This window comes from Trachurus trachurus, assembly GCF_905171665.1.
Source record: "Trachurus trachurus genome assembly, chromosome: 4".
Taxonomy (NCBI): Eukaryota; Metazoa; Chordata; class Actinopteri; order Carangiformes; family Carangidae; genus Trachurus; species Trachurus trachurus.
In genome coordinates this window covers 2,875,950-2,894,839 of record NC_139898.1, presented here as the reverse complement: position 1 = coordinate 2,894,839, position 18,890 = coordinate 2,875,950, and the positions used below count along the sequence as shown (strand labels likewise).

Sequence of the window (18,890 nt, the reverse complement as noted above, 5' to 3'; positions counted from 1 at the left end):
CTTCTTGACATGTGTTGTATGCTGAAGATCAAGAAGAGGCCACTGCTTTCCTGAGTCCTGACTTACAGGTTGAGGTACTTTGCTTGGAAGTCTTGCCATGTTTATCTCCCCTTGTTCCTGTGTAGTTACACGACTTGTTGTTTCATGCTCACTGTCACTGCTAGAAGATGAGTCAGAGTGTGGGATTGATGCTTTTATATCTAGATGCTTTTTGACAGGTGTAGTATGCTCAAGATTTAGGACAGGCCACTGTGTTTCTGAATCATGACTTCTTGTCTGAGATTCTTCAAATGGAAACCTTGTCATGTCCACCTCTCCTTGCTCTTGCATCTCTGTATGTTTTGTTTCATCAATAGCCTCATCACTAGAGGAAGAGTCAGAAGCTGGTAATGGGGCATTGATTTGGCCTACTCTGCCTTTATTGTGTTTGACTTTGAGGTTTGTGCTTTCTTCTTCACTTTCGCTGCTGGAAGATGACGAAGAAGCTGCAGGTGGTGAAGATGTACTGGTATCCTGCTTCTTACCAAAACTAGTAACACCCAAGCCGAGACCACGCCACTTTGTCCGTGGCATGGGTTTAACTTGCCCTCTGGTATCCCTCTCATCTGTAACTATCTTGCTGCTTGTCTGGTCATATTTGCTGATGGAATTTTCTTTCTCTTCTTCTTTTTCTTCTTCGTGCTTGAATGTGTACTCCTGTGGCTCCCCATCGCTGTCGCTCGAAGAAGAGACAGAGGAATACTCTGGTGTCTTTGCAGGCCTTGGTTTACCAGTGTTGGTGACCTCAGATTTAGCTTGGTCTGGGTTTACAGTGTATTGTGTTGGCTCACCATCACTGATGTATGAGCTGGAGCTGGAGGAACTAACCCTGTGTTGTTTTTCTGAAGTGGGAACCACAATCAGTTTTGGCTCATTAAAAGAATCAAACACACCGCTGGACCGTGCTGATGTGCTCTGTACGGAATCACTAAATTCAAATTGTTCTCCATTCTCCGCCCACAGATCAGAGTCATTTGGGTTGGCATTATCTGTATGTGGTGACCAATCTGCAAAGGGCTCAGAGGAAAATTCAGGAATTTTACTCCTGTCCTCTCTGGAAACTTGTGGCACCTCTACTTTCCTGGATGTTGAGAAATCAGCCCTCTGCTGAGTGGAGTCCTCTTCCAGCCGAGGAGACCTGGGTATTGTGTGATCTCCCTGGCTCCTTTGGTCCTCTCTTAATTCTTTGTCAGATTGTGAAGAATCAGAGCTTGAAGACGAGCTTCTTCTCTCCTCCACCTCATCAGGGTCTGGGATGGGTTCAAACTCCATTTCGTTGGTGCGTCCTGAGACCTCTCTGCCCTCTCTGTCATCTTGTTGTGAACTCTTTTCACTTCCTGAATCCTCAGCTGTATGTCTTTCCCCCTCAGCCGTAGCTCCTTCATATTCAATCACTGCACCATTGTTGATGCTCTCCTGGTTGTCAGCGGCTACAGTATCATAATATTGTACATTACCATCTTCACTGTAATCCACATCGCTAAATGTAACTCTCCTTTCCCTGTGAGTGTGTGTTACAACTTCCTCTGGATCCTCGTCATCAGAGTAGGCCTCATTCTCATATTGTCTTTGTTCTACAGAGTTGGTTGCAGCAGAGCTTTTCTTCTTGGTCACCTTGGTCCAAAGAAAATCAATACAAGGTCTTGCTATGACGCCAAGGATAAAGGCTATCAGAAATGTGATGAAAACAGACAAACACACAGCCACATCCAATTGAGACCGTGTGACGCTCGGATTCCTTTCTTCACCTATCCTATTCGGGGTGTCTTGTGGTTTTACTTCTCGGATGGTTCTGGTTTTCCTTCTTGCATCTCCTATTCTACTGATTTGAAGGTTAAAAACAGACACAACTTCATGTTCTTCAGACACACATACATAAAGTCCCGTGTCTCTCTCCGAGACATCACTGATGAGTAGGTCGGCCTGAGGTTGGCTCAAAGATGATTGACCACTGGGTGTCCACCACGTTGAGTCTACAAAAACAACACAGACATATAGTTAGGCTGACCAAAATTGTTATGTGTTTATATAGAGTAAGAAATTAAGAAACCCTGCTGCTTTGACTGACCTTGTGCTGAACAAGACAGAAGGATCTCAGAACCACTATAAACTGTCACATCTTGATGCAGCTCTGGTCCGTTTTCAGTACCAGAACAGTTCAGGTCATCCTCCTCCAAATGTAGCAGCTCTTTGCCCAAGAGGATAGAGGGTGAAGCACACACCACGTTCCAATCCTGCAGGCCTCTGCTGCTGTCGAAGGCCATCCGCCGTCTTAGACTGCGCATGCTGCAGTCACACTGCCACCTGTTCCCACCCAGTTTAACATCTGCCTCAATGTTGCGTAGAGAGAGGTAGGTTAAAGGATGGAGGTTTGTCAACATGTTGAATCTCAGATCAAGGACCTGTAAGAGGAACACAACATGGACACTTTGACTGCTAGAGAAAGTAAAAGATATACTCAAGTTAAATAAGTTACCAATGAGAAAAAAAAAATTGGCATCACTGATCACTGCTAAATGGCAAAAAATCAACCTTACCCTCAGCTGGGTTAAATCCTGGAACATTTGTGGATGGAGGCTTGTGATGAGGTTATGTTGTAGGTGTAGCTCTTTCAGCTGCCGAAGGTGCCGAAGATCGCCTGGTTGTAGAGTCGAGATCTTGTTGAAGGAGAGATGCAGAACCCTTAAGGATGGACTGGCCTCCAACCCTGAATGACAGAAAATAAGGGCTGTAATTAGAACTCAGCAAGAACCATGATGGGTTGGCTCCTAAAGGGGGAATGCACCATATGTTAGGTATGTATCAGGTTTTCAGTGATAATAGCAGGTCAGTTTTTTCTCTTGTCCTTTCAAGCCTGTGCTGCTTTACATTCTTCTTTGTACATTCTTCACTGTGACTAGCGAGGTGAAAATCAGTATTTCTTAGTATGTTGTCAGTTTGTTTTGCGGTACAGCTAAGGTTGAATGATATGAACTGTAGACCTTAATGCGTGGATATAAAGGTAGTGCATAGTGTAAAATATCAGTCAATGAAAATCCCTTTCTCCTAGATATCCAACATCTTGTGGCTTATTTTTACTGTGAAGACATTTGCAATATGACTAATTAGGGGCCATGGTTTTTTCTGTGGTGCTCCCTCTTCCCGCTGCTCATCTCTCCCTTTTCACTCGTCTGAGACAATCTCCCTGAGTCTGCTGCGCTAAAATACAGCACTGTGAGTCTGTGCTTCATTAGAGAGGCACTGAGGGCTCTGTGAGCCGAATACCAAGCAGGAGAGAAGTCCATGACTGTCAACACAGCTCTTACTGAGTAAATGGACTGTCCACACATGCCTTTAAAAGAACCATATGAAGTGCATTTCTTGGAAACACGAGTGACCGAGCAGGGGGAATTCTGTTAAATAACATGATGAAGAGAAAACTTAAAAATTTCAGCAGTTGTTTATCCGTGTCTTTGAGCCACTGGAATGTGAATAGAGCCGTGATTACCTGACAACTGTACAGTGTCATTATCGTGGGAGGTTTAATCATTTCTGAGTAGAGCACAGTAGTAAAGATAAGGAATATCAATGAGAGGGTTTACACGTGAAACTAAAATGAAAGGACAGCAACAGATAGCTCACAGATTTTTTCTTTTATAATGACAGAATTAGAACTAAACTTCAGACCATGTTTATCTTTTTAGGAAAAAATTGAGTGCAAGGTTTCCGGTGGGAAGTATTGTATCTCAGTGACATTCCAGAGGGCAGTTTAAGGTGTGCAACATCTAAATTATGTAACTTCACTATCAGAGGCACAATCTGACCACACACAAAACTGTTTTTTGAAAAAAGGGACACTGAGGTGTGATTTAAGTGATTAAATCTAAACCTGGAAGTCCAGATTGTTCCAGTGGGGTCACAACATAATAGAATAGAACCAAAACTTCATAAAGTTAAATTCTATCTGTTATTCTTTATTCCTGAACTTTTCTTTTCAAATTTTATCTATTCAGGATCTTATCTCTTGGAGCATTTATTCACACAACACAATCTGAAAAGTGAACAACTTTTGACAAGTCACCTGTGACATGGAGCCACAGGTCAACTAAGATGTATTTTAACGGGTCACAAGTCAGGAATGGATGGCATACTTGTATTGGGAAAAAATAGGAAATCTGGAAAAACAAAGACGACAGTGCACAATTCCGGAGACACACAATAACCAGTCACATTGCACTTATCATTCTGCCACTCTGTCCACTACCTGTCTATGTGCGTAGAGATACTAGAGTATATATACGGCGTGGGTGCCCACACCCAGATTACAGACACATTTTCTCCTTAGAACATATTGGGTGTGGTTGACGAGTCATACGATACTACGCAATATTGTGAAAATTGTCCTGCGCATTATTCGAGTCACATGGCTGATGTTCCAGACTACTTATGTGTGTACATTATATTTATTGTCATAAAAGTATTCAAATCTACAGTCTTGTTTTATACAGTACATGTGTGTTGCCACCAGTGATGGTAATAAGTACATTTATTTATGTACTGTACTGAATTAGTTTGTAATTTGCTGGAATGTGTCCATTTGGGTTACGTCTACTTCACATATAAACTACATTACATTATTGAGGGAAATTGTTTTTTTTATGTATTTAAGTGTTGGTTAAAGTGAATTTTCAGATTAAGATTTTATATCTCAGCCTGTGATCAGGTCATAAAATGTGATGCATAGTTCTAAATAGACTATTATTCAGCTAAAAAATAGTTGTATATAAGCTTAATGAAGTGCCGGTTGCAAGAAAACACAGTTAATGATAATGTAATTATTCTGTATGACAATGTAACTGTCTAATCTGCCCTATAAAACAGTAACATGCAGCAGTTACATCAGGTTAAAACCTAGTTAGGAGCATCTTACTTTTTTCCTGTTTGTCAGGTACACATACAGGTAAGAGCTACACGTAAACCTCAGTGACTGCACAGATTAAGGTCAATCACAGCATAGTCACGGGTCGGCTTAGCTGAAGTTAATTTACAGCCTTTTTCCAACCAGTGTCATGTAACTGAAACACTAACTTTGATGTCTCAGTGACCTCATACAGCGTACTGTAGCTACCATATCATCAATGCAAAATGTGACGGCAGATGATCCAAACTTGTTTATGCAGCTTGTAAACCTGCAGTCTGTGCATGGTGTCCTTTAAACTTTAAACCCCTTTATCACAACATCATTAAGGAAGTCATTTGTAAGTAAACATTTACCAAAATCATCATGTTCTTCAATTTAATGTTGTTTTAGCCTTAATTTGGTAAGTAATCTGAATGCTTCCACTGGTTGATAATGGCGGTTTATGTTTGATCCGATGCAAATTAATCCCAGATCAACAACTGGTATATAAGTCTTTGTAAATGATATGTCATGAAGTCCATTAGTGCAACAGTGGCATCTGACATTGCAGAGGTGTCATTTTTTTTATGCCCCTGGAAGCAGTGATTATTGTGCTGCTCATGTCCTGTGACTGAGGTTTAACTATGACTGTATTGCACTGCCTCACCCTCTGGGAGTTGCACCAGCTGATTCCTCTCAACAGATAGCAGCTGCAGGGTGGGGGCCCAAGACACACATCTCTGTCTCAACCGACGTAGATGACCACCGCGGACAGCTCGGCCTCCCGGGCTCCTCTCCGTGCACAGAGACAAGCGTGTGATGGAGTTGTTTCCCAGCCATACGTTCCTCAGGTTATGGTGTGGCCGGGGGAGCGTCACAGAGTCCAAGGCATTGTGAGACAGGTCCAGCTCAGAGACAGAGTCCTGGATGTGTAGTGGCACCGAGGAGAGGCCAGAGGACGAACAGTTCAACAGGGGGGCTCTCTGACAGGTGCAGGACTCTGGACAGACAGGAGGGGGGGAAGAGCAGTGGACCCCGGAGGAGACGAGGAGCAGCACGGCAGCCAAGAGCGGCCCCCGCGCCACCGCCATCACAACCTGTCCTGAAAGTGCACAGAGACCATGTATGACAGTTAATGTTAGAAAAACCCAATGTGAAAAGACCATGAAACAAAACTAATGTCAGAAACTTAATTAAATCAAAAGATTTTTAAGATCAACAATAATTCAGTTAACACAGTTAATAAAAACCAGAGACTCACCTGTGTATCCACTCTTCGGGTGAAGCTGGCAGGAGAACTTGTGACTTATGACTGTTTGACTGTATTAACTTTGGCTGTCTCCTGCAGATTCTGATCAAAGTCTGAAGTATATTTTGCTGCGTCTAGCTTAACATGTGCCTGTCAAAAGACGCCCATCTGAGACTCACTCAATCATTTACACGTCCAGTTAATGTCTTACTGTGATTGTTTTCCTCTTTATGCATGATAGATGACTGATCCTGAAATTTTATGGTGAGAAGGACCATACCTACATTCCACTGGATAATAAAACTGAGTAATGAGGCAAAGTAGTCAGAGACCAATGATAACGAGTTTCACATAGCAACATGTTTCTTTATTGAAACAAACATAGCAATGACATGTTGGACACATTTTCAATTAAGGCTTGGCTGCCATTCTTTTGCATTTAGTGTTCTTTGACAACAGGCATCTGGTCTGTGAGACGCTCTGAGAAAAACTACATCATGACATTAATGACACATTTTTCAACATCAGTACTGTTATAAAACAGACAAGACAGTCCAAAGCAAAACAAAACTTAAATCAATAATAGATTATATTGCACAGAATTCAAACCACTCAATACAAGCATCAAACCAAGCAACTGACGATTTAATCTTTCCTGATATTCATGAACATGAACATTTAAAGAGATTTGCATTAATCTGTAGTTTAACTTAGTGCAAACACTCTATCTCACTGTAAAAAAGCTTTCGCAACAAAATTAGAATATCTTATATTTATATATATATAGTATACTGTATGTATGTAAAAATGTGTGTTTTTATGTGTGTGTGTCTAATATCGTCCCTTGTAAATCCATTGGCACGTGCAGGATGGACAGTCCACAATGTCCAGAAAGATGATAAAATCCAGATGAATACCTATTCTACTTAAGCATTAGTGGATGGCTTCAAATGTACAGTTCATCCCAGATTCTGTGCAGTTCACCAAGCAAGTGTCGCATAACTCAATGTAATCCTATAGCATCTCTCTATTCTCAGTGAAAATAAAAAATAAAATATCAAACACAGCTGCCAGGAACAACAAAAAAGCAAATAAAAATCATATACAAGCCCTCTACAAGCTCTGTACAGCCAGCTGACAGTTTTATAGGGACACCTTGCTAAGACTAATGCAGTCCAACAAGAAATCCTCCTTCATGAAGGTTAGAATGAATAATGCTCAGAGAGGCGTTGATTTCTGATGAATTGTTTTGAACTGTACAGACTGTTTTTCTGTCCACACCATTTATATAAACGAGGCTGAATAACAGAAACACTTCTATTTATATTATGTAGTAGCTAGACTACAGTATATCTTCCAAATGACCACACAGTTCAGTCAATGCCTCTCTATAACAATTTAACAAAATACTGAACATTATAACCATCATGATGAGAGGATTCGTTTTAGGAACTTTGTATTAGACTGCATTACTTTTAGCTAACTGTAACTAATTAACTGCCAACTGAGTGTATTTTAGTAATACTGGACGGTAAGGCAAAATCTAATACTGTAGCTTCTAATTACTGCCATGGGCGGTGTAAACCACAGTGTAATGTCAAATACAGGAGTGCTTTGCGCATACATGGCACAATAAACTTTAAATAAAGTTGGCAAATCAGCAGAACAATGAAAACACTTCAGCGTGTATGTTAATATCTTTGGCCAAGTGGTGTTAACGATCTGTAACACAATTCCTGCTTTGCAAACAAAATGAGGAGTACAGAGTTTGCCGGGTGAACTACAGAGGTATTATTATGTGCAAGTCATGATGAAGTTCCTATAGAACGTCCTATGTATTCAAATTTTGTAGTCAGCAGATTTCGGTCCAGTCTCCTAATGAGCTTTCCTGCACGGGTTATCTGATGTCTGGCAGCCCATTTTGGGATATTTCACCTGCACACGGAACAGAGTCCCATCAGCGCACATGCAGAGCTTGTACCGCTCCAGACCTTCATCAAAATACACGTCTCCTGCAGAGTTGGGGATGCGTGTGGCGTTGAACATGACTGATCCATTGAGGACGATGCTGTTTTCCTGCAGAGAGAGAAAAAAAAAAAAACAGAATCCATAAGGTGTCCTCTGAGTTTTAGCTTTATCAGATTCACAAGATACAGTTATCTACACTTACAGCCCTGAGCTCGATGCCTCCGCCCATTTTGAACTCGACAGTCCGGCCCATGATGTTGACCCCCTCGTTTCCACGAATGATAGCCTTGCTGTCCCCTTTGATGTTCAGGTCGGACGCTGCACTGCTGGTGATCTACAATCAGAGACAATCGCACACTTCTTTAGACTACATGACATTTTCCACACAAGGGTATGATTTATCCTTAAATTAAAATAGAACTAATGTTTAACCATCAAACAAAGTACCACAAGATCACAAACTCCACACTTTACTCCAACAAATAATTTTCCTCACTTTTTTAAAGGTAAGAAAACTATTTGATCATATGCTTGATCCCTTGCAAGAAGCATTGCTGATTGGATATTACAGCACGATATTTAGATTTACAATCTTTAAGAAGCTGGGACACTCAGTTGCATATTGATATACTTGTGCCAGATACCCTAACATTGTGCATATGAAATTATTTTAGTTTTTTTCTTATTTTGGACTCTCCTAGTCCATAGAAACACTCACATTATTTATGACTGACTTGTCAACAGCCATCATACAGTTATCAACAACATACACTCCTAAATATAGAAGGAAACTCTATGCCAATGCCAACAAGTCAACATTCTCTGCAAGAAAATGTGTTTTTGAGTAACACAACAGATACAGATCCACAGAAAACATTTTGAAATGAAGTCATATCATGGCGTGCAGTGACTTTTACAGACACACCAGTTTTGTTCCTTTTACATTCATTTCTATGCCTTCTGAAAAAAAAAGGACATAAAAAATGTCGACAACATACACACCCTTTCTGTGGAGGCCTTTTTAACACTGAGGACTTTGACTCCTTTTGGCAAGTGGAACTCATGGTTTTCAAAGTCTGTGCTGAAGTATGTGTTCTGGGTGCGAGGGTCTGTGAAGGATATGCCAACATCGCTGACGACTGACGTCTTGTCCTTTTCTACGCTCAGCTTAGAACTGCCTTGCTGGAACACAACCTGGAGCAGAAACAAATGCAGTAAAAGAGAAGAGTTGTTGAAACATCAGTTTCAAATACAGTCTATTTTCTAAGTGCTTAGTGTTGATTGTAAGTGTTGATAATGTGTTTCTCACCGGGTTATTGTTACCCACAATGACCAGGTCCTGGTCCTTACGGCCTCCTATTGTGCTCTTGTGCAGTGGGTGAACGATGCCCATGTCCGCCTTCTGTTTGAAGCGCAGCAGGCCAGTCTCATGAAACTCCATGCTGTCACAGCCATTCGGACCAATACGGATCACTGTCCATATTACTAGTGTTATCTGAGGACCAATAATGAAAAAGATTCATGATTCATTCAACACAGCCATCATTCAGTGTCAATAATGCCATAAGTCTCAGTCACATCTGCTAAGGAAGATCCACAGATGAGTATTACACTTAACAGGACTACTCACAATGAGGTTAATTAGGGCAAGGAGGAAGAGGAGGATGATGATGCAAACAGCCATGTTCCCCTTGCGTCCTCTCAGCCCTGTCTTATGGAGACGCTCTTCTTCTATTGGCACATAGCCAGCTTTAAAGTTACTGTTGTGTTCCTTGTTGATGGTGCGTCTTTCGATAGCCTTCTCTCGCATGGACTTCTTCACTGGCCCATTGGAGCTCTCCTGGAAAGGGAAACGTATAACTTATAAACTTATAAGACTGTTGTAAATACTTATAAGACTAAAATCTATCCTTTTTGCAGTATAGTGTCAGTAATTCACTTTGAATAACAAATTTTGCAGGACATACATATACAGAACCTATATGTACAGGTACATTTCATACATATTTGTACAACATTTAAAATATAAGCACAAATACATATAATTTTTTTTTTGCTTTGCTTTTTTTTGCTTATATTAATATATATATATTTGTGCTTATATTTTAGAAGTTGTGCGAATCCATCAAAGCTGATGTTTTAAACTGGGAGTTCCAAAAGTCTGAGAACATGCTCATAGAATGAGAACAACCGATATGTTTTTTGCTGTGTGTTAAATTTATAGAAAACATACAGTATATGCAGTTCTGATAAATCTGCATATAGAAATCAGTAATATATGGTTAGAACATCTTATACCCCTGATAATACTAAATAAAAATGAATCATAATGACTTTTTACTGTATGTACATGCAGATTTCACAGGTACTCTATAAACGTATATTCATATATCCAGAGGATGTGTATTAAATGAAATATATATGGCACGTTCACTTTTGATAGATAACGACAGCTATGTATACATCATATTTCTGTATGGGCTGGTCTCCATAGTTACATCCATTCACCTAAACGTGCTTTTCTCACCATGATTATAAAAACTGTGTGCACCTCTCCACATTCAGTATTAGCACAGTCCACGTTTACTTATTGTCAGTGTGTCTCTGTGCTCTCCACTGGAATGTATCTCAGTTAAATGCCTCGAGACTCCCTGTCTGTGGCCATGACTAAAAATAAACTGCACTTGTCTTTGCAGTAAAAATGAAAATACACTCATGAGTCGCACAGTATCTATGTTTTTCGCATTAGCTACACCACTTCGGTGTCAAACAGCAGGTTTAAACGTGATTAAATCATAGCATTTTGATTCCCTCAGCGCTGCCCATAATAACGAAGCGCAGGCCAGTATTTCTCACACTAAGATTAACGCGAGGTCTACAGCGAACCGTCAAGAGACCACAGTCGCTCATACATGTTCATATATATTGAATATTCATCATGAACGAAATCTCCAGTGAAACACACGGGGTATAATGCAAGAATAACAACAGATATTGAACATAACGGACCTGTTCGGACGCCATGTTGACCCTCCCTCTCCTGCTCGCGCAGTGACAGGGGACGTACCACTTCTCTCAAAGGAGGGTGAGTCAACAACTGTGCTGACAATTATAGAGTGTATGGTAATTATTTATAAATAAATTAGTCATGTTAAGACCAACGAGAGAGGGAGAGGACATTTTAGTATTTTATCTGGACTGCGCAGATTTTAAAAAAAGAAAAAGAAAAAGAAAAAAAGAGAGAGAGGCAGAGGTGAAAATGGCCCGGTCCAAGTTCAAACAGCCAATGACAGAAGGATCCTAAAATAGAAAAACATTCCCATTCATATTTTCCATAGGTAAGCCACCAAAGCGACCATAATAACAGCCTCCTCTTGATTGGTTGGTTTCATATATATATTAAATCTTAGTTTTGTTAAGACTCGCAAACAAAAACAATACACTTTAGAGAACAGCTGTCTCTCCATTTTGCATAGCCCAAGAAAAATAGGGGCCACCAATACTGTCCAGAAGACGCAGGGGACAGTGGCCCCTGTTGGGCTATATATTGATATTGATTAATGTGCATAATACAAATGTTACAACTAGCTACTATTAGTACTGCTAATAATAGCTTTTTTTTATTAAATGTACTCATCTAGTCCTAGGTTATGATGATCCGACTACATCAGATGCAGGTGTAATTAAATTATCACAGGTTGTATTTGTAATCGGATTTAATCCGACATAGTCACAGTAGCCTATCTGTTACTGAGCCTCGGGGTTTACTATGGTGTCCCTGGTGTCGTTTGTCAGGATGACATTACAGTCGTGTTTTCATCACTACAGAGCTGAACTTGCAGAGTAGCTGACTGTCAAAGAACCGTGCTCGTAGTTGATCCGTCCGTCAGAGGTGATTTATTGAGGCTCGGTGCGTGTGTGTGGGCTGGTTGTCGGCTCGTCTCCTGGCTCGGTTACCACAACTGAGGCGGTGCTTGGCATCTGTGTCGGAGGTGGAGAGGGCTGCAGTGCTGCCAGGACGGGACTTCTCCTTCTTTTTTCTTTTTTTCTTTTTTGCTCTCTCTACAGATTAAAGGCTGCTGTCCTTCTCCTGGGGCATCTTATTAAACCTCAGAAGATTAGTCAGTGTGGACGGACATGGCCGACACTTTAAGGAGACTGACCAACACATGTTCCTTCAGTGTCCTACAGGACAAGCTCGAGAGCTGGCACAAAGACTACCATGTAAGTTCATCAATAAGTCATGACCGACCTCAATCTGAATCTGACCAAACCACTTCCTGAACCCGGCCTCGCTTTATGCTCCTGAGTGGCTAACTGTTACTTAGCTACATTTGAAGGGTTGCAGGGTAACATTGTAGCTACTCTTTAAATTAAATGTAATGAAATGATGGCTTTGTTTACACTTGTCACTTTTTTATGGACACTGGATAAGTTGTTATTTGTGTAATGGTGGACGTAACTGTGTTTGTGTTTTGGAAACGCTTGATTGAAATTATTTAAAACATCACAGTAAAGGAATGCACTTGAGTTGATTAGCCTGTATTGATTTCCCGGTGGTGGTAGAGTTTGGTTGCCATGGACGCCGGTTGCCGTGGCTACTGTCGGGCTATTTCAAAGATCATTTACTTCACTGGGAAGATGGTTCACGGCGTAGTACTTCCGGGAGAAATCCGCTGTGCCTCCCACAAGGACCGGAAATATGATTTCTAAACTTCATTTATAGTTACTCTGACCTGCACATTTACGCACAGGTTATATTTTGAATGCACACAACAGACAATTTACCAAATTAAATCGTTTAATTTGTTGTATCGTAGAGTTGCAAAACATTGACACCTGTTGCTTATCTTGAGTAGTGTTTGACTCTTTGGTTTGAGTGGGAATTTGTCCGGATGTTCAACATAGCCCAAAAAACAAAAAAACAAAAAAATTATGTAGCAACCAGCAAATAGCCTAATATATTAGGCTATCTAATCAGATGCAACAGCACAGATAGGCTACAGATGCTACAGATACTGCACAGGCTGTGACATTATGTGAGTGTTAAGCTTCAGTACAGTCATCTTTTCATCTCTTCAACTCGCACAGAAATTGTTTTCCTTGTTTATTTCATTTTATTTTGTATTTTATTTTATCCTCCAAGGTAATTTCCTGTGACCAAAATCTGAACAGATGTTGCGAGCTGATTGAATTAACTGCTAAAATCCAGGGCCAACTATTTACTATTCTCAACCACACAGCTGCAGAAGGTAAGTTAACTTATCCTTAGTTTTGGACTTACATTGTTTTCTTTCATAAAGCATTTGATAAATCAACGCCGAGGCCTACTTTATGCATCTGTCCTCATGAACCAGGTGGACACTATGCTGGAGTGGAGACTCTCAAAACGCGGCTGCTGCCGTGGCTTGGAACCTGCTTCTCCATGGCAAAGCCCTCAGTCACTGACAACACCAGTCTACAGCTCATGCAGGTGGTATTATCTGATACCAAGCTTAATGTCAAAGAATGTCTCATCAGTATATGTAATAGAATAATGCCAATTTTGTGCTCAATTCAAATCCTTTCTAGTGTTACAGTGATTATATGTTTGATCACCAGGACTCAGTGGAAAAGGACAGGAGGATCAGGGAGCTCTCTGCCTCCCATGAGGATGACATGCAGAAGATAGAGACTCAGCTGTGCTCCGCTCGTTTACAGTTGGACTCTGTCAGAATAGAGTGAGTTTTTATATAGACAACAATACTGTTATACTGACTAACAAAACAACAAATCAAGGGAGCAGTGGAAATGGACTCCATGCAGCCAGAGTTTAAAAAGCAAAGCTGATGTAGCTATAGATGTGATTTGAATGATGGTGGCTACAAGTGCTTGGACGTGGCTATGAGAATAACTTCATATATCTTCACACAGTCTCATCCCAGGCTGAATTATGTAAATACATAAAATATACTATTACCATATACAATACAGTAATTCATATACATTTTCTGATGTATGGTTGAACAGATTGGTTGATGCTCAAACGGAACTGGATGACACAAAAAGCAAATCAGCGACTACCCTGCTAGCCACTGAAGATGAAATATTACAACTGAAAGAAGAGTGAGTGGAACAAAATATCAATTTTCAGAATCTATGTATGAACTTTTCTGTTGATTTAAAACGAGCCTGTGTTTCAGTTTGCGATCCGCACACGAGCAGGTGGAGATTTATAAGAGGAAGATGGATGCACTCGATGACTACGAGCGGCAGATTCGCATGCTGAGAGATGAAGTGTCCTACCTGAGCACAGAGAAAGCCATGCTGCAGGACAGGTACGTGCATATATCCAGTGCAATTACTTATATACCACATATACACACACTGACACCTCTCCACAGAGCAGTCTCTAAGTGTAGTCTCTATATGTGAGTCTCTTTCCTCTCTTTTCCACTTTCAGGCTGGTGAGAAGTCGTTCTCCGAGCCCAGTGTCCAGAGTCAGTCACACCCCCAGTCCCATGAGGAGCGAGTCACCCACCAGGGCTCAGCTCACCAACTCTTCCCGCCACGCACGCCTGGTGTCTCGCTTCAGTGACCTGTATGCTGTGGAGCGGCTGGAGGCCCAGACCCTGCTTCGACGCTACATTTCTGATTTAGAGATGGTCCAGAAAATCATCTTCATTGCAGTCGTGGTATGAGCGGAATTATTTTAGATCCACCTGTAGATATAGGAATTTGATTGACTGGTATAATGGATTATTTATTTTAAAGGTCCAATGATTCATGTGACCAATGATTTCTCAGTGATTGAAATCAGTTATGGCAGATTTCAGTTTAACAGTAGGGGGAAAACAAATCATGCAAGGTTGGACAGTGGGACTAAGCTGTGCTGAAGGTGGTGACTGATTTGTTTTTTCACAAAGCTACAGAAGTGCTGACTGCTGACTGATTTAAGGCTCACTTTTTGAATACAGAACACTGGCTGTGTGTATCTCCCCGTGGACTGAAGCTTTTATACTTTCACAGTATTAATATAAATCCTAGACCTGATTCATAATCAAAGAAACATGTACATCTAATACTTTATGTCACCTTTAAAGTGAATGTTGTGTTTAATTTTAACATCCATTTTTCAATATTATCCTATGGTGAGAAATATTCTAATGTTTGATAATATCAAATAACGACCCAAGCCTACTGTTGTGCATTTTTTGTGTGTTTTCATTTCTTAGGAATCCTTTAAGACAGCAAAACTAGCCTACCGTCACTTCAAGCTGCGTGTGAAAAAGACTTTGTCCCCATCGCACTATGGACCAGAAAGTCTAGATGACGCGGCTGTGGACTACATTGTCAGAAATTTGGATTTATATGATGTCCAGGACAGTGTCAATGTAAGAATACATTTAAAATTGCTATAAACAAATTATTGCACTTGACAAAAGGCAGTGTATCTGACAGTGTGTGACGGTGTGTGTGTGTGTGTGTGTGTGTTTCCTCTCCTCAGAGTGTGATCAATGCCATGAATGTGAATCCCAGGATCTCCTTCCCACCAGAAGTGGACTTTGCACTCATCAGTACCTTGATTAGAGAGACCTGCAGGGTGGCCTTTGCCATGCAGACTCTGGAGATCCCACTTGACTTGGCCTTTGCCAGTGACGGAGAGCTTTACAATGACAACAAGTCAGTTCAGTGTAAAATAATACTGTGTTTAAATCCTACACCAGGGGCCTCATTTATCATTGTGGATACACCTTTTTTTACGCCATTTTCCCCTCGTTTTGTGCGTACGCACTTTTCTCCGCCAAATTTGGGATCTATCAAGCCAAAACCTGACGGGGAAAAGTGCGGACATTTACACCCATTTTGACCCTGGCGTACGCCTTTTTTGAGGAACAGGAGGAATTGGCGACACCGTTGCTGAGTCAGAGAACTGCAGTGTGAGAGGGAGAGAGGAGCGGAGTACATTTAGAAGAGCACAGTAGGATTTTATGAAGTAATTGTGGTAGTGGTGGACCGTTGATGCTGGCAATCCAACCCGCTCTATAATAACACTAGGCTTTATGTTGTTTATGATAAACAGAGCGGATTGTGGATTTTGCTTTTTTGATTAGGCTATGTTTGACGTCCGACAAGGATCAAACCATCCAAGTTTAAAAACACATCGGCAGCAGCGCACACTGATCTGCAGCCTAGACTGTTATTAATCTGTCACCTGAGTTAACGAGGTTCACGTGTGTTTGGAGCTGACGAGAGGAGAGAATAAAGAGCGAGACAACGCGGCTCTGAGGAGGAACTGTGAAGGACTCAGCTGTAATGGAAAATGACCTAAACCGAGTCCAGTAGAGCTGTAACTGTGTAGAAAGGCATGCAAAATAATGGTAACTATCGTCCTGCTTCCTACATTGTTTTAACATCTAGGTAAAAAAAAAAAAAAAAAAAAAAAAAAAGATTTTCTGGGATAAAGGGGCAGATTACATAAGATTCTTCTTCTTTCTGCTCCCTTTTGTTGAGATTTGGGAGGTTTTTGTTTTTATTGTAGCTTATTAAAATGCAAGATCATTTTTCTGACTGATTTATTGCCCGTGTATCTGCTTTCGGAGAAGCGGAGAAGTTCCGCTTCTTTCCCCCGTCCTCCGCCCGTTGTCTCCGTTGTCACAAAAGTTGCTGCACCACAGAGCGCACATGGCTGATTAAATATGCACGTGCTGACCATATATAGTTGTATATAGGCGTTCCGGGGGTGGAGTAAGAGGTGTGTTCACGTGTGCACCATTCTTGAGTCCTGTGTGATATATTGCGGAGAGTTGTGCGTACGCACAGTTTGATTGATCTGAAAAAGGTGTAAATATTTAGGGTGTACGCCATTTTCGTCTTTTCGCCGTACGCAAATATTTAGTAGCAGTTTTACACCCTCTTTGATAAATGAGGCCCCTGGTCTCCACAACATCACTTAGGTTATTTGATATCTTGACCAGTAGATGTCACCCTCAACACACATATGACGGCGACTAAAACTCCCCCTCCCCTCTCTCTCTGATAGGTATCGTCGTAGCTATGACTCTGAGTTTGCTGCTCCTCTGGTGATGTACCACGTGTGGCCGGCCTTGGTGGAGGGAACTCTGGTAATAGTGAAGGGCGAGGCGGTGACTAGAAGAGGCGCTATGGTACGAGCTTAATATCGGTATCATAATTATGTCAGGTGTTGATCCAGAGGACAGTAATAGTACACTGAGGAGGCCAAACATTCACTGGTAACGGTTCTTGTGCCTTGCAGTGGAGCAGAAGCCGCAGCCACAGCAGGAGCAACAGCCCTGTGCGTTCTCGCTCTCTCAGCCCGACACGCAGTCTTGTAAGTCTCTATAACATTTGACGGTCCAACCAACAAAGTGCACTGAAAGACAGTTTGGTATTTATTAAGTTTTATTTCAAATCCAAATGTTTCATTTCTTACTTAACAACTTGCATGCACTACAATGGCCCAACGGGTACGTACTTCAAAACCACTGCTCTATTGATTTTGGTTTGTTTAAGCTTTGATTTACTACAATTGTAAATGTAATCAACATCATTCTCTCTTTTAGGCATTCAGGAGCAAAAGAAGCTTGTCCCCTGAACGTCTGACAACCAGACACCTGTGAACTCTGGAGAATCAGCACCTGAATTTCATGTCCATAAAGTAAAGTCTATTATACTTTGAATTCAGATTTTACCATTTTCTGCTTTGTCTCCTCCCAAAGAATAATAAATCAATGAAATCCTTAGGTACTGTAACATACTCAGTCAAATGCTGTGCAGATTTTACATGGTCAGAAATGTCTGTTTTATGAGACACGGTCAGTAACAAGAGGTCAGTAGACCGTAGATGAAGCAAAGCAGCCTGGCAGCTAACTGAACAGTTGTCTGAGTTTACTATACGTGGTGTGTTACAATAGTTTTTTTGATAGAAACTGTTTTAGTGATGATCAGAAGTTTATACCTTTCAGGGGAAACTTAGACCTGCACAGTAGCACTTTCGTAGTCTGAGCTAAACGTAGCAAATATTCAAAACGTAGCCGTCTCTTAACCCCTCACCAGAAGTCAACGTCCACCTAGGACAGACAGTGTGGTGCTAATCATCAGTGCTAACTTCAAATCCTCCAGTACTTGAGTAACTGAGATTGATCATTGTGTTTTTTTTGTGTTAATGGTCGCTGTTTTTCTTTTGGTGCTATTGTTTTATAATGTCAGAACTAAGATCATGTGACCTCGATAGGCAAGGCAAGGCAATTTTATTTGTATAGCCCGTTTTTACACAACAACAGTTTGTCTCAAAGGGCTTCACATAGCATCATAACAACATCCTCTGTCCTTAGACCCTCACATCCACTGAGGAAAAACTCCATGGAAAACCCTTTTAACAGGGAAAAATCGGAGAAACCTCAGGGTGAGCAACACATAGGCTTCAAACCTTTTATTGTCTCCATAATAGCCTGTTGTCTGTTTATAATAGGCCATATGTGTGATAGCTAGAGATGGTTATGCTATATATAACTTTGAAACTGCTTTTTTTTTTTTTTTTCAAAATAGTCACTGTAGTAACTTGTCGCTGTGTGCAAGATTATGACCGGGAGGTATTTTACAACATTTTCTTGGTGCATTGAACAGAACATTGTATTTATTATTTTATCATTTACAATTCATGCATTGTTTATCACCAGATACATTATTATATCTGATACTACTGTACTTAATTTGCCTTTTAACGGCTTGACTTTAGATAGGCTACTAGAATTA

The 18,890-nt window shown here is 40.9% G+C and overlaps 2 protein-coding genes across 2 annotated transcripts; one reads left to right on the top strand and one right to left on the bottom strand.

Annotated features, from left to right (window-relative positions):
- Positions 1 to 8,009: 8,009 nt before the first annotated feature.
- Positions 8,010 to 11,197, bottom strand: sgcb (sarcoglycan, beta (dystrophin-associated glycoprotein)). Its single transcript, XM_083970520.1, has 6 exons — positions 11,145 to 11,197; positions 9,766 to 9,975; positions 9,445 to 9,630; positions 9,138 to 9,329; positions 8,338 to 8,469; positions 8,010 to 8,243 (listed from the first exon to the last, which is right to left on the bottom strand). Exons 1-6 carry the CDS (start codon positions 11,157 to 11,159, stop codon positions 8,043 to 8,045), a joined length of 936 nt encoding a protein of 311 aa, XP_083826646.1. The 5' UTR covers positions 11,160 to 11,197; the 3' UTR covers positions 8,010 to 8,042.
- Positions 11,198 to 12,272: 1,075 nt separating this feature from the next.
- spata18 (spermatogenesis associated 18) lies at positions 12,273 to 17,755 on the top strand (the record flags this gene model as incomplete). The annotated part of the gene is made up of 12 exons (XM_083969530.1): positions 12,273 to 12,359; positions 13,282 to 13,387; positions 13,493 to 13,608; positions 13,737 to 13,855; positions 14,145 to 14,240; positions 14,318 to 14,452; positions 14,578 to 14,809; positions 15,350 to 15,508; positions 15,622 to 15,797; positions 17,158 to 17,281; positions 17,392 to 17,466; positions 17,699 to 17,755. The coding sequence occupies 12 exons, from the start codon at positions 12,273 to 12,275 to the stop codon at positions 17,753 to 17,755; spliced, it is 1,482 nt and encodes a 493-aa protein (XP_083825656.1).
- Positions 17,756 to 18,890: the final 1,135 nt, after the last annotated feature.